This window comes from Rana temporaria, chromosome 2, assembly GCF_905171775.1.
Source record: "Rana temporaria chromosome 2, aRanTem1.1, whole genome shotgun sequence".
NCBI lineage: Eukaryota > Metazoa > Chordata > Amphibia > Anura > Ranidae > Rana > Rana temporaria.
The window spans coordinates 54195208-54209622 of NC_053490.1; the positions used below are offsets into that span (position 1 = coordinate 54195208).

The 14415-nt window shown below is 43.7% G+C and overlaps 1 protein-coding gene across 1 annotated transcript in view; it reads left to right on the top strand.

Moving 5' to 3' along the window:
* The window catches only part of ARHGAP42 (Rho GTPase activating protein 42), a 520987-nt gene that overhangs the window by 451432 nt on the left and 55140 nt on the right, over window positions 1-14415 (top strand). Inside the window, exons 12-14 of the mRNA XM_040340188.1 lie at window positions 3797-3836; window positions 7933-7995; window positions 13855-13929. Of these exons, the coding sequence (XP_040196122.1) occupies window positions 3797-3836; window positions 7933-7995; window positions 13855-13929 (178 nt within the window). The remainder of the gene's footprint in view (window positions 1-3796; window positions 3837-7932; window positions 7996-13854; window positions 13930-14415) is intronic.

A 14415-nucleotide genomic window follows, 5' to 3' on the forward strand; every position in this document is an offset into this window, starting at 1 on the left:
TGGGGCACCCAGGCAATAGGAGATTATGGGGCACCCGGGCAATAGGAGATTATGGGGCCCCCAGGCAATAGGAGATTATGGGGCCCCTGGGCAATAGGAGATTATGGGGCACCCAGGCAATAGGAGATTATGGGGCCCCCGGGCAATAGGAGATTATGGGGCCCCCGGGCAATAGGAGATTATGGGGCCCCCAGGCAATAGGAGATTATGGGGCCCCCAGGCAATAGGAGATTATGGGGCCACACAATATACACACACACACATACAGTATGCATACACAGTATACACAAACAAACACACAATATACACACACACACACACACACTGAAAAGGTACTGAAGAGGTGGGGCAGCTATAATCTTTGGATTTTTAAAACACAGATTTTTACATACTGTCCCTGGTTTTACTGAGGCTGGCAACCCTGATGAGGCCCCCTAGTGGCAAGGGGCCCTCATAAAAAGCTCCTGAAGAAGCGAATAATATAAACCAGCAAAAAATGTAGAGCAACCAATATATGGATGGTATTTATGTTCTATTTGTGATGTAGCGTCATGTCACAACTGAGTATAAAAAAGAAGAGGAGCCTCTAAGTGTAGCAATATGGTTACATTTAATGAAGGTACAACATTTAGCAACCTATTGCTACACTTAGAGGTGCTTCTCTTCTCTTTTATACCCTGTAAAAAATGCTTTGATATACAAGTGCTTTGGATTACAAGCATGTTTCTGGAACTAATTATGCTCTCAAACCAAGGTTTTACTGTATGTATGATTAATCAAAGGAAAACCCAGCAAGTGAAAGGAAGAAGGAAGAAACTTTGGCTTCCTTCTCACCTCCTGTACTATATAAGGGTGGAAACGGGTTTTGTGACGCTCAGCCACCTATAACAGCCTTATTTTTCTCAGAATGGTCTGCATGTTTGACCGATTATCTACTAGAAGGAATGTGTGTTTTCTTGTAATGGAACAATAGTGTATTTATTAAAAGACTGTATATTTGGTAAGAGCCATTTAATCGAGTGGGAGAAATCCGAGAATATCTTCGAGGCTCCCTGCTGTGTTCTGTTATGTAATCAGCGCACAAGACACAGCAATGCTGTCCAGATTAATAGCGCTCTGTTTATTTTCTACTAAACCAAAAAAAAAAATGCTTTAATTCAAACTTTTCAGACAGAAAGTTAAAGATAAAAGTATTGTGTATTATCTGTACCAATATTCAATCTGCGCAATCAATGATTAAGTGAAAAAATAAATAAAAAATAAGTGCTAACTCAGTTGCTGGCCAAAACCTATAAGTGATTCTAAAATTACTAAACTAAATTAATACCCCAAAATGATATAGCGCAACCCTCAAAAAATATATAAACAAAGTACAAAAAAACTGTGCATACAAAAATGATCTAAATATACAAATAAAGTCCAATGAGTATCCAAACGTGAAAAAAATAAAAAAATGTTATCCGGCTTGAATCCACTTCAATCACCACTGTGGCAAAGTGAATCCACTACCCAAGTAGATGAGCCTCTCACCTCACTGACATGACCCCCGGCATTACTAGTAGGTCTTGCCACACATTTTCCCTCTCTGGGGATGAAGATAACAGCTACTGTCTACCAATGTCCCTCTGCCTCTTATTCGGATGGATGGGTAGATATATCTCAAATCCCACAGCATACATACAGGAAGAGAAAGCATACAGACCTAGTGCTCTCCGTTTAAAACACATTTATTAAAGGAATAAAATATTGCACTTAGCCCCTACTGTAAGGTGACCAGATTTTTAAAATGACATTTGGGGACATATTTTTTCTTTACTAGTAATGGCAACAATCAGCAACTCTCTGCCCGTCGCCACCCGCCTCACAGCCTCTCAAGTCTGAGGCCTCGTACACATGGCCGAGTTTCTCGGCAAAAACTAGCAAGAAGCTTGCTAGGTTTTTTTTTTTGCCGAGGAAACCGGTCGTGTGTACACTTTTCGACGAGGAAACCGTCGAGGATCTCTTCGGGCCAAAAAGAGAACATGTTCTCTATTTCCTTGACGGCAATGGGAAAATTTGGCTCGTCGAGATACTCGGCGGCTTCACAAGGAACTTGACAAGCAAAACGATGTGTTTTGCCCGTCGAGTTTCTCGGCCGTGTGTACACGGCCTCACTCTTCGGGCCCCGGCTACTACTGGATGGAGAGCGGAGGAAGATCACTCTGCCAGATAAGTCAAGGAGATAGGCAGGTGGCTGGCCAGGATTTGAGCCAAGGCAGAAGAACATGCGAGCGAAGCTAAATGGGCATGTGCCCAAAACTGAAGAAATATTTCCTCCGCTCCGACCAGCACATGATCATCAGAAAGGGGCACAGATAATGGGAAAAATACAACCCCCCCCCCCCTATGCTAGTAGGCACGGAGGACAGTGTCCTGAATCAGGGGACTGTCCCCTGAAACTGGGGATGTCTGGTCACCCTACCCTACTGAGGAAGTCCAGATAATTTGACGTAACCTGCGTATAGAAGAGGAATCACATTTATGATGTAATGCCGCAGGCCTCTCTGTATTTGTTTATGATTGTGTACAAGCGATCCATGGTTAGCACTGCATATAGTGCAATATTTTATTCCTTGAATAAATGTGAGTTTTAAACGGAGAGCACTAGGTCTGCTGTGTGCTTTTTCTTCCTGCATACATGCGGTGGGGATATATCTACCCATCCATCCATCTGAATAAGAGTGCCTATGTACCCCAGTAGTGACATGCAGTCAGTCAGCAGATGCAGCCACATCATCCTGCTGCATAGCTCCCAACTGTCCCTGATTTCGAGGGACTGTCCCTGATTTAAAGCAATGTCCCTCTGTTCCTCATTCCTCCTCAGTTGTCCCTCATTTTTGTCTGATGTATATAGTTGTATATAAAATTCACTTTTTATCTTTTAAAAAGTATTACCCAGTGCTAAACCTTTCATCCAATTTCCAAATTGCTGCATTTGTACATTTTAAAAGCCAAAATAAAGGAATAGCAGTGGTAAAAAAAAGCCCTCGTGGATTTAAATAACCTTTTTTGGGGTTAATTCTCCTTTATATAGGGGTGGCAGGGGGCGTGCCCTATGCCTACATACGTTTGTTAGTAGGTGTCCCTCATTCCCATCTCAAAATGTTGGGAGGTATGCTGCTGGGTGCCCAGGTATCCTGCATTTCTAACTATAGGGGGTTATTTACAAAAGGCAAATCCATTTTGCACTACAAGTGCAAACTACAAGTGCAAAGTGCACATGAAATTGCACTGAAATTGCACTTGAAAGTGCAGTCGCTGTAAATCTCAGGAGAAGATCTGAAATGAGGGGAAGCTCTTCTGATTTTATTATCCAATCATGTGCAAGCTAAAATGCTGTTTTTTATTTTCCTTGCATGTCCCCCTCAGATCTACAGCGATTGCACTACCAAGTTCAGTGTAATTTTCAGTGTAATTTCAAGTGCACTTGTAGATTGCACTTGTAGTGCAAAGTGGATTTGCCTTTAGTAAATAACCCCCATTGTCGCCACCAGAATTGACAACGTAAGAAAGCAACCTAGAGACAGGGACAGCGGGTTGTCACCCATAACAAGTAGTTCCTAACCATTACTGTCATGACAGGATTACCAGGAATAATTTTAATAGAAGCTACCGACTTTGAAAAACAATGTACCAAGACTTTTCCATTGACATCAATATGGTAAAGATTAATGAGATTGATTGGGTTTACTTTTTAAAAAAAAAATATTTCAGTACGCTTCCTGTAAACGAATGAATAATTATTTTCCTCTTTTAGATTTACACACTTCCAGCAATTATAAGCAAAAAAGAAGAAAGTAAGTATGAATGACTGATGAATTACTTGATTGATTTTACTGTTTATGTGCTATTTTCTGCAGAAAACTGACACAGAATATATAGAAATGTTGTATCACTCGCCCTCTAGGGGATTCTTCATGCAACTACATAAAAAGTACAATTTATGAGCCGACACCAGTGGTCTTTGCTAGAAAGCTTAAACCTGTATTGTGAAAGCCGTGCAGGACAGTATTCGTTTTGCTCTCTTTTAGGGGTTGATTTACTAAAGGCAAATAGACTGTGCACTCTGCAAGTACAATTTCTCCAGGGCTTAGTAAATGATTTAAGGCTTCACTTTGCAAAGAATATCCAATCACGTGCAAGGGAAAGTCAGGAGAGCTTCTGATCATTTACTAACCTCTGGAGCAACTGCACTTGCAAAGTTCACAGTCTATTTTCCTTTAGTAAATCAACCCCATAGTTTGCACTGCTTGGAAACACTATAGAGTAATGATATCAAAATGTGAATCCACCTAAAAATGTCATGCAGCCAGACTTAGGCCTCGTACACACGGGCAAGAATCTCATCAGTTAAAAAACATTGGGCCAGATTCACAAAAGAGATACGACGGCGTTTCTCCTGATACTCCGTCGTATCTCTGTTTCTATCTATGCGACCGATTCATAGAATCAGTTACGCATAGATATCCCTAAGATCCGACAGGTGTAATAGTTTTACACTGTCGGATCTTAGGATGCAATACCGCGGCCGCCGCTGGGGGGAGTTTGCGTCGTAAACCAGCGTCGGGTATGCAAATTAGGAGTTACTGCGGATCCCTGACGGATTTTCGCGTTCGCTACGTCGCCGCTAGTCTAGTTTCCCGTCGCAAAGTTAGTCGTCGTTTTAGGTGCCCTAACTTTAGTCAGCAAACATATTGCTGTCTAAAGTATGGCCGTCGTTCCCGCGTCGAAATTTAAAATTTAACATCGTTTGCGTAACACGTCCGGGAATACGGAAGTACGCTACGCGCGATGCCGTTCGAAAAAATTACGTCACGGCGCGCAAAGCATGGCGGGAGTTAGGAAACGGAGCATGCGCAGTAGGTCCGGCGCGGGAGCGCGTCTAATTTAAATGGCACACGCCCATTTGAATTGGCCCTCCTTGCCACGCAGGCCGCGGGCGTAGTTTTCATCGCAAGTGCTTTGTGAATCAGGCACTTGCAATGAAAACTTGCGGCGGTGTAACGTATCTACGATACGTTACACCGCCGCGATTCTACGTGAATCTGGCCCATTGTTTTTCCCGAAGAGATTCTTGGCAAGAATCTCTTGCCGCCCGAGTGTACACACTGACCTTTCAAAATAACCGCGGTTCTCTTGAAAGGCGGTGATGTCATCGCGTACAACGAGCATGCGCTCATCACATTTGATGCCGTCGCGGACATCTTGCTTCACCCTACCTATCCATGGAAGCTACCGCGCATGCGTCAGTCATTTCGAGCATGCGTGGGTTTCCACGGAGACCAGCAGTGAAAGCTCTGCCAGCAGTTTTCTTGCTGGTTCTTGCCAATTAAACCGAGTGTGTGTGTACGAGGCTTCAGTGGAGGGAGATTTCTGCAGCATATTTGGCAAGTACAGAATCACAGTATATATAAAATAATATGCAAAGTGGTAGGAGGGAAGCTTAGCAAGTCCTAACCAGGAAGTTAGGAGAGGTCAGACTACAGTAACTAAGGGCCAGATCCACGAAGCGCGGCGCTTCTATCCGCCCGGCGTAGCGTATCTCTGATTCACTACGCCGCCGTAGCTTACAGCTTTTTTTCCTGAAAGAATTTACGCCGTAAGTTACGGTGGCGTAGTGTAACTGTGTCTGCGTAAGGGCGCGCAATTCAAATGTATGTGATGGGGGCATGTTAATACGTCTTGCCCCGACGTAAATTACGTTTTTTTTAACTGCGCATGCACCGTCCATGGGGGTATCCCAGTGCGCATGCTTGAAATTAACCCGCAACAAGCCAATGCTTACGACGTGAACGTCATTCTACGCAAAGCCCTATTCGCGAACGACTTACGCAAACAACGTAAAATTTTCAAATTTAGACGCGGGAACGACGGCCATACTTAACATAGGATACGCCTCATATAGCAGGGGTAACTATACGCCGAAAAAAGCCTTACGGAAACGACGTAAAAAAAATGCGCCGGCCGGACGTACGTTTGTGGATTCGCGTATCTAGCTAATTTGCATACTCGATGCGGAAATCGACGGAAACGCCACTTAGCGGCCAGCGTAAAAATGCACCTTAGATCCGACGGCGTACTAAGACGTACGTCTGTCGGATCTAGCACAGCTTCAGGCGTATCTTGTTTTGTGGATACAAAACAAAGATACGCTGGAGCAAAATAGAAGTTACGCCGCGTATCAAGAGATACGCCAGCGTAACTTCTTTGAGGAGCTGGCCCCAAAAGTGTATCCTCCCTTTTCTCTTCTGAAAAAATTGCTGTTTGTTTCACCATATCCTTTCCAAAAAATCCTAAATAGGGGCTCAGCCTTTATTATAGCCACCTGATAAGATATCAGTGTTCTAATGAGGGAAACAAATGTCTGCCTTCATTTAGTAGACAACCCTCAGGCTGGGTTCACACCTATGTGAATAGGATGCTTGTTTCTCCGCATCCAATTCGCATGGTAGGAGCTTGTGACCGGCTCTCTATGAAGCCAGTTCACGTATCTTCACAGAGCGAATTTGCATTTGTCCATTTTAGGTCTGAATTCAGCCCAAAATTCAGACTGAAATTGGACCTAAAACAGTGAACGGGGATGCACCGGACTCCTGATGTGAGCCACATGCGAACATAGTGTGAACCCAGCCTAAAGGTGTATCTCACAAAAAATGAAACTCCGGTTGTAGAGGATGCCTAAAATGTTACTTGTATGTTAGTGGGTGGCCATGTTGGCCCCATTCCCATCTGATATCCTTTGATGGAAGAAACCAGGCAGGAACAGCTGCTGTATCCAATCAGATGCAGCCACTGTTTGGCTATTGTGAAAATACAATAACCCACCAGGGTTGAATAAAGGAAGTGTAAATAGAGGAATCTGTTACATTTTTGTTTAACCACTTCCAGACTGCCGCATGTATATGTACGTCGGCAGAATGGCACGTACAGGCACATTGGCGTACCTGTACGTCCCTGCCTAGACGTTGGTCGGGGTCCGATCGGGACCCCCCCCCCGCTACATGCGGCGGTCGGATTCCCGCAGGGGGCGATCCGGCTATTCGTTTATAGCCGCCCCGTCGCGATCGCTCCCTGGAGCTGAAGAACGGGGAGAGCCGTATGTAAACATGGCTTCACTGTGGCGGCTGCATCGATCCTTATATAAGGGAGACTCGATCTATGATGTCAGTCCTACAGCCACACCCCCCTACAGTTGTAAACACACACTAAGTGAACACTAACTCCTACAGCGCCCCCTGTGGTTAACTCCCAAACTGCAACTGTCATTTTCACAATAAACAATGCAATTTTATTAAATGCATTTTTTGCTGTGAAAATGACAATGGTCCCAAAAATGTGTCAAAATTGTCCGAAGTGTCCGCCATAATGTCGCAGTCATGAAAGAAATCACTGATCGCCGCCATTAGTAGTAAAAAAAAAAAAAAAATAAGAAAACTATCCCCTATTTTGTAAACGCTATAAATTTTGCGCAAACCAATCGATAAACGCTTATTGCGATTTTTTTTACCAAATATAGGTAGAAGAATACGTGTCGGCCTAAACTGAGGAAAAATTTTTTTTTTTATATATGTTTTTGGGGGATATTTATTATAGCAAAAAGTAAAAAATATTGCATTTTTTTTTTAATTGTCGCTCTATTTTTGTTTATAGCGCAAAAAACAAAAACCGCAGAGGTGATCAAATAAAAAATGATGTAAAAATTATTTCGCTGCCTTCTTGAATTACCGCGCAATTGTCAGTTAAAGTAACGCAGTGCTATATTGCAAAAAATGGCCTGGTCAGGAAGGGGGGGGGGGGCGCTAAACCTTTTGGTGGTCAAGTGGTTAATTTGTTAATATTGCACTTATAACTGGAAGTTAGGTTTTAACACTACCTTTTCATTTTTCTATACAGTGTTCCTAAATGAAGCTGGCTTCAACTTTGTGAAGAAATGTATTGATTCTGTGGAGATACGAGGTGAGGGTTTAATGTGGCTTCCTTCACATTGGGGGTGTCCAACCTGCAGACCACGGGCTGCATGCGGTCCAAGACAGCTATGAGTGCAGCCCAACACAAAATCATAAAATTACTTAAAAATTCAGATTTTTTTTGGGGGGGGGGGGGGGGGTTGTTTGTAAGCGAACACATACGGCCTAAGAAAAAAATAGACAGTGTCTCTTTACTGGAGTTTTACAAGTTTTATCTTCCCAAAGAAGAATATCCCACTCCTCACAATCACGCCTTATTCATGTCAATGGTTTTTGGCAGAACCTATATTTGAGAGCAGCTATTTGATGTTGCATGAAGGGCAAAATTTGAACCAAAATATCTTGAGAATTCATTGAGAATATCTTCTACATCCATCAAACCAGATATTGATGCGTCAGTTTATGAAAAACTGTGTCAAATATCGTATTCGTTTTTATGTTGCCCTCTTTTACTTTTATAATAAAAATGAGAAAAATAATTGTTCATCCATCGTATGGCCAGCTTAAAGTGGTAGTAAACCACAAAAAAAAACAAAAAATTGGGCTCCTGTAGGATAATAGTATAATGTGCTAGTATGAATCACATACTGGCACTTTATGAAAGACTTACCTTAGAACGAAGCCCTGCAGCGGTGCCCTGTGCATGTTTAGGAGATATTTACTGTACCTACAGGTAAGCCTAAAATAAGGTAAACCATGGGGACTTTACTAACACTTTAAGGAGAATTTTTTTTGGAAAATCCACTTTGAGGGGGTTCTCTGGAATGCCAAAACTTTCTGCCAACTGCTAATAATAGCCTGTGTTTAAATATAATGAATTATTTCAGGCCAGGCTTACTTACTTATATTACCAGCAGCTGTAGGGCTCCTTATGCTTGACATTGTTTAAGGCCGGGTTCACACTGGTACGACAAACGCTCCGACATTGGGAGCTCATGTCGCATGACATGTGAAAATCAATGTTTCCCTATAACAGCCATCTTAACTGGTCCGACACAAGTTGGTCCGACTTTAAAAATGCTCCCTGCACTACTTTGGTCCGAGTTTGATCCTACTTCAGGCCATTGAATATCACTGAAGTCGGATCAAAGTCAGATCACAGTCTTAATCGATCTGACTTGGGCATGCGACTTGTGCTCTGATGATCTTGAAGGGGAACTCCACGCAAAAAAAAACGGCATGGTCCCTTCGGTCTGGCATGGATTTTGAGGGTATCCCCCACACCGAAAAAAACGGCTTGGGTTCCCCCTCAAAATCCATACCAGACTCTTATCCAAGCAGGAAGCCTGGAAGGTCAGAAAAGGGATTTGGGACGCCCACCCATCCCAATATCCCAAAGCACCTTCTTCCCATGTTGATGAGGACAAGGGCCGCTTCCCGACAACCCTGGCCGTTGGTTGTCGGGGTCTGTGGGCGGTGGGCTTATTGAAATCTGGAAGCCCTCTTTAACAAGGGGTCCCCACCCTATGTGAATGAGTAGAGGGTACCCCTACCCATTCACCTAAAAAAAGGGTAAAAAATAAAACGCAGTACACAGGTTTTTCAAGTCATTTATTAAGACAGCTCTGGCATCACTTTCAATCTCTTCTCTCCTCTCTGGCTGTTCTGCTTCCTCCATTGATGTCTTCTGCCTCTGTCGGTACCTCTTCCCTGTCCGGGTCTTTTCTGCTGATGTCTTCTAGCCCTCTCTGGTTCTTCTCCCTCTGTCCACTGTCTTCTGCCTCTGCCGGGTCTTTTACGCTGTCTTCTTGCTCTTTTACCGGGTCTTCTGCGCTGTCTTCTCCATCTGTTCTTCTTCCGATGTTGACGCAATGCTCTCTCTCGCTCTAATGCTGTGTGTGCGGTGTGCCACTACTTATATTGGCATGGGGCGGGGTCACGCGGTGATGTCATCCAGGGGGCCCCGTCTCTTACGACATCACCGCCCCATCATGCACCAGGTGGTAATATCATAAGGGACGGGGTCCCCTGAATGACATCACCAGGTGACCCCGTCCCGTGTCAATATAAGTATTGGCACACCGCGCACCCAGCATTAGAGCGGGGGAGAGCGGTGCGTCAACTTTGAAAGAAGAACAGAGGGAGAAGACCTAGAAAAAGAGCGAGACGACCCAACAAGACCTGGAAAAAGATCGAGAAGACAGCGGAGAAGACCTGGCAGAGGCAGAAGACAGCGGACAGAGGGAGAAGACAGTGGACAGAGAGAGAAGAACTGGGTAAGAAGGAAGACCCTGCAGAGGCAGAAGAAGTCACCAGAAGAGGGAGAAGTCATCGGAAACGAGATGCGAGAGCTGCCTTAATAAAATACTTTAAAAACCTGCGTACTGTGCTTTATTTATTTTTTAGGTTAATGGGTAGGGGTACAATTTACCCAATACTCATTTGCATAGGGTGTGGGGGCCAGGATCTGGGAGCTTCCAGATTCCGATAAGCCCCACCGCCTGCAGACCCGCACGACCAACAGCCAGGGTTGTTGGGAAGAGGCCCTTGTCCCCATCAATATGGGGGCAAGGTGCTTTGGGATGGGCGGCGTAGGGCCCCCCTGCCCCAGAGCACAGACCCCCTCCCCCATGTTGAGGGCATGCGGCCTGGTATGGTTTAGGAGGATGGGGCGTTCGCTCCTCCCCGCCCCCTGTCCAAACCTGCCGGCATAAGGATTTCCTGCCGTGCTTGGATAAGGGTCTGGTATAGATTTTAGGGGGCCCTATGCCATTTTTCGGCGCAGGGGTTTCCCCTTAAAATCCATGCCAGACCGAAGGGTCTGGTATGGTCCTGGAGGGGGAACCCATGCTATTTTTTGATTTTTATTTGGCGTGGAGTTTCCCCTAAAGATTCGTACCAGACACAGTGCCTGGTATTGTCGGGGATCAAAGTCAGATCCCCGTTCATTGAAGTCGGATAGATGTCGGACCTCAAGTCGCAGGGCAAAGTCGGATCCACAGTCTGTCGTGTCATACCAGTGTGAACCCGGCCCGAATCTTGTTTGTAGATGATAGTCAAAAGAGCATCTTGACATTGTTTAAATCTTGTCTGTAAATGCTAGTCAGAGAAGCATGTTGTTCAGCAGACATTTAATAAGCATTTCAAAAGTTCCAAGTAGCTTTCTCAAATCCTTTTAGATGCACTATGGCTCCAGTCTGGGATTGCTGCAACTCAACATGAGTCCTGGTTGTAGCTCTAAACAAGCTTTTAATAGGCATTTAAGAAGTTTCAGTAGAGCTTACAATTCTCCACATTTTTGGGTATTTTGCTCACAGAGCTGAGAAGTATCATAAAAAGAGAAAATGGAATGATCTGACCGTGAAATGTTTCATAAGACATGCTCTGAGATTTCCAGGAATGACAGATCCTGGAAAAAATTGTATTAAAATATTTTTTTAATTCAAGCCATTCAGATGTTTTTATTTAGTGTTCATGTTTTGCTACTACAAAATTAATTGCATACAGGCCCATACTATTTAATATTGCACAACAGTTATCTAAAGCAGCTTCTTGAGCACAGTGTTATTCCAATTTAAAGTAAAATTCCAGTCCTATGGTATATTTGGTACCAATTCTCTTCCTCTAATGCTCTCACAGAAATGCTCTCAACTCCTGGGGTTGCATCTCCAACCCTTTCATAACTCTACCACAGTGCAGTCATGTGGCACGATCTCCCTACCCTTCTTTTCCTCACTTATTCTCTTACCATATTTGTAGCTACTCATATGATGTCTCTTTCACCCAGCTGGGCCTTCGAGCCCGACAACTCTCTCCTCCCATTCCAGTTCCTCCTTTTTTTTCTTTTTCTTCTTCTCCTTGTCTTCCCCCCCCCCCTATTCTTTTTACAGTAAAACCTTGGATTGCGAGCATAATTTGTTCCAAAACATGCTTGTAATCCAAAGCACTTGTATATCAAAGCAAATTTCCCCATAAGAAATAATGGAAACTCAAATTATTGGTTTCACAATCATTAATTCATAAATCCTTCAGTTTATAGTCCATATAAAAAGATTATAGCAATGTGATCATAAAATTTCAATCCACAAATGGCAGCCTCCACAAGGGGATTAGAAGCAAAATCCAGCCGGAGCTACAGATTATAAAAGGGACGAGAGGCGCCTCTAAGTGTAGCAATATGGTTACATTTAATGAAGGTACAACATTTAGCAACTCGCATGGTTGATGATTAAAAGAGGCACATCTAAGTATGCAGACATTCGGGGTAAAGCGATCCACATAGACCGTCCTCCGCACCTCTGCCCCTCACCGCTGTCAATCTGCAATCGTGACCGGAAAGACTACCCCGCAGTAGAGTGTTCTGAAAGCAAGGCTTGAACTGCTCGTGGAGCACCGAGTGGAAGGGACGACCTTGATGGTGGTGAGCAGGACGGTCTAAGTGGACCACTTTACCCCGGATGTGTGCATACTTAGATGTGCCTCTTTTAATCATCAACCACGTGAGTTTGCTAAATGTAACCATATTGCTACACTTAGAGGCGCCTCTGTTCTCTTTTATACTCAGTTGTGACATGATGCTACTCTTAGGCCGACAGAATTCAGCCAGAAACTCGATCGGAGCTGTATTCTGCCGAGAAACTCGGTCGTGTGTATACTTTTCGCCGAGGAAGCCGACGAGGAACTCGTCGGGCCAAATAGAGAACATGTTCTCTATTTCCTCGTTAGGCCCCGTACACACGTCCGAGAAACTAGACGAGCAAAACACATCGTTTTGCTCGTCGAGTTCCTTGTGAAGCCGCCGAGGATCTCGGCGAGCCAAGTTTCCCCATTGACTAACGAGGAAATGGAGAACATGTTCTCTATTTTGCCCGACGAGATCCTCGTCGGTTTCCTCGGCCGAAAGTGTACACGCGGCCGGGTTTCTCGGCAGAATACGGCTCCGATCGAGTTTCTGTCTGAATTCTGCCGAGAAACTCGGTCGTGTGTACGGGGCCTTAGTCAATGAGGAAACTTGGCTCGCCGAGATCCTCGGCGGCTTCACAATGAACTCGACGAGCAGAACGATGTGTTTTGCCCGTCGAGTTCCTCGGACGTGTGTACGGGGCCTCATATCAAGACATTGCTTGTATATCAAGTCAAAATTTATTAGAAATTTTTTCTTGTCTTGCAAAACGCTCTCAAACCAAGGTTTTACTGTATTCTGGTTTTACTGTTGTGGGTTAAGTTAACTCTTTAAATTCAACTTTGCTCCAGCAATTCATCTCCTAGCTGTCTCTAGCAACTCATCTTATAGCTCTGCTCCAGTTACTCATCTTCTAGTTCTACTGTAACAAATAATCTGCTCCAGCAACGCATCTCCTAGCTCTACTAGAGCAACCCATCTCCTAGCTCTACTAGAGCAACCCATCTCCTAGCTCTACTAGAGCAACCCATCTCCTAGCTCTACTCCAGCAACGCATCTTCTAGTTCTGATTTAACAACTCATCTGCTCCAGCAACTGATCTCCTAGCTCTACTAGAGCCTATTCTACCCCTACCTAAAAATTGTGCTTTTATTTTCTCCATCAGTTCACCCTCCACAGTTATTACCCTTTTGTATCACTTGACCTAGATTGTATCACCTAGATTGTAAGTTCTAATGAGCAGGGCCCTCTGATTTCTCCTGTATTAAATTGTATTGTAACTGTACTGTCTACCCTCATGTTGTAAAGCACTGCACAAACTGTTGGCGCTATATAAATCTTGTATAATAATAATTGTTTTGGTGTACCAAGGGAAGCATGAAATTTATGTTAGGGGTCCTTGTAGTAGAACATAATATTGGCTTTGAGTATGCAAACCAAAAAAAAAAAAACGTCTTTGCTCTTTAGCACTTTTATAACATTTGCATGTTTTGTCTTCATTTGTAGGTATCACTATTTTGGGACTCTACAGAATTGGAGGTGTGAACTCTAAAGTTCAGAAGCTGATGAATACAGTTTTCTGTAAGTATTTTTTTACTCTATAAGAGGGAGGAGATGATGGTGCCTTTTATTCCAGTAAAACAAAAACTACAACAGCAAAAAAAAATGCAAACAGTGGGGTAACAGAGCTGACACGTTTCACATCGATAACCGATGCTTACTCATAGCTCTTTTTTTGCTGTTGTAGTTTTCGTTTTACTGGAATAAAAGGCACCATTTTTTACACTTTATTGGAGTGCGGCTGTCCATCATCTCCTCCCTCTTATTTATGCTTTGTGCATTGCCTGCACCCATCGGGTTTTGAACCATACTCACCGCTGAAGTGCATTTGTCTGGAGCGGCGGTTTTCTTTGTCTATTATTTTTTTACTCTAGGTATAAGATGACATGGGAATGTTTCTGGCACACATCCCAAAATAATAGCAATGATATAGATCCAACTTTCCTATTTTTTAATAGAAAAGCAAGTCTAAATAATATGAAAAAAGTAAAGGACATAATGCACAGT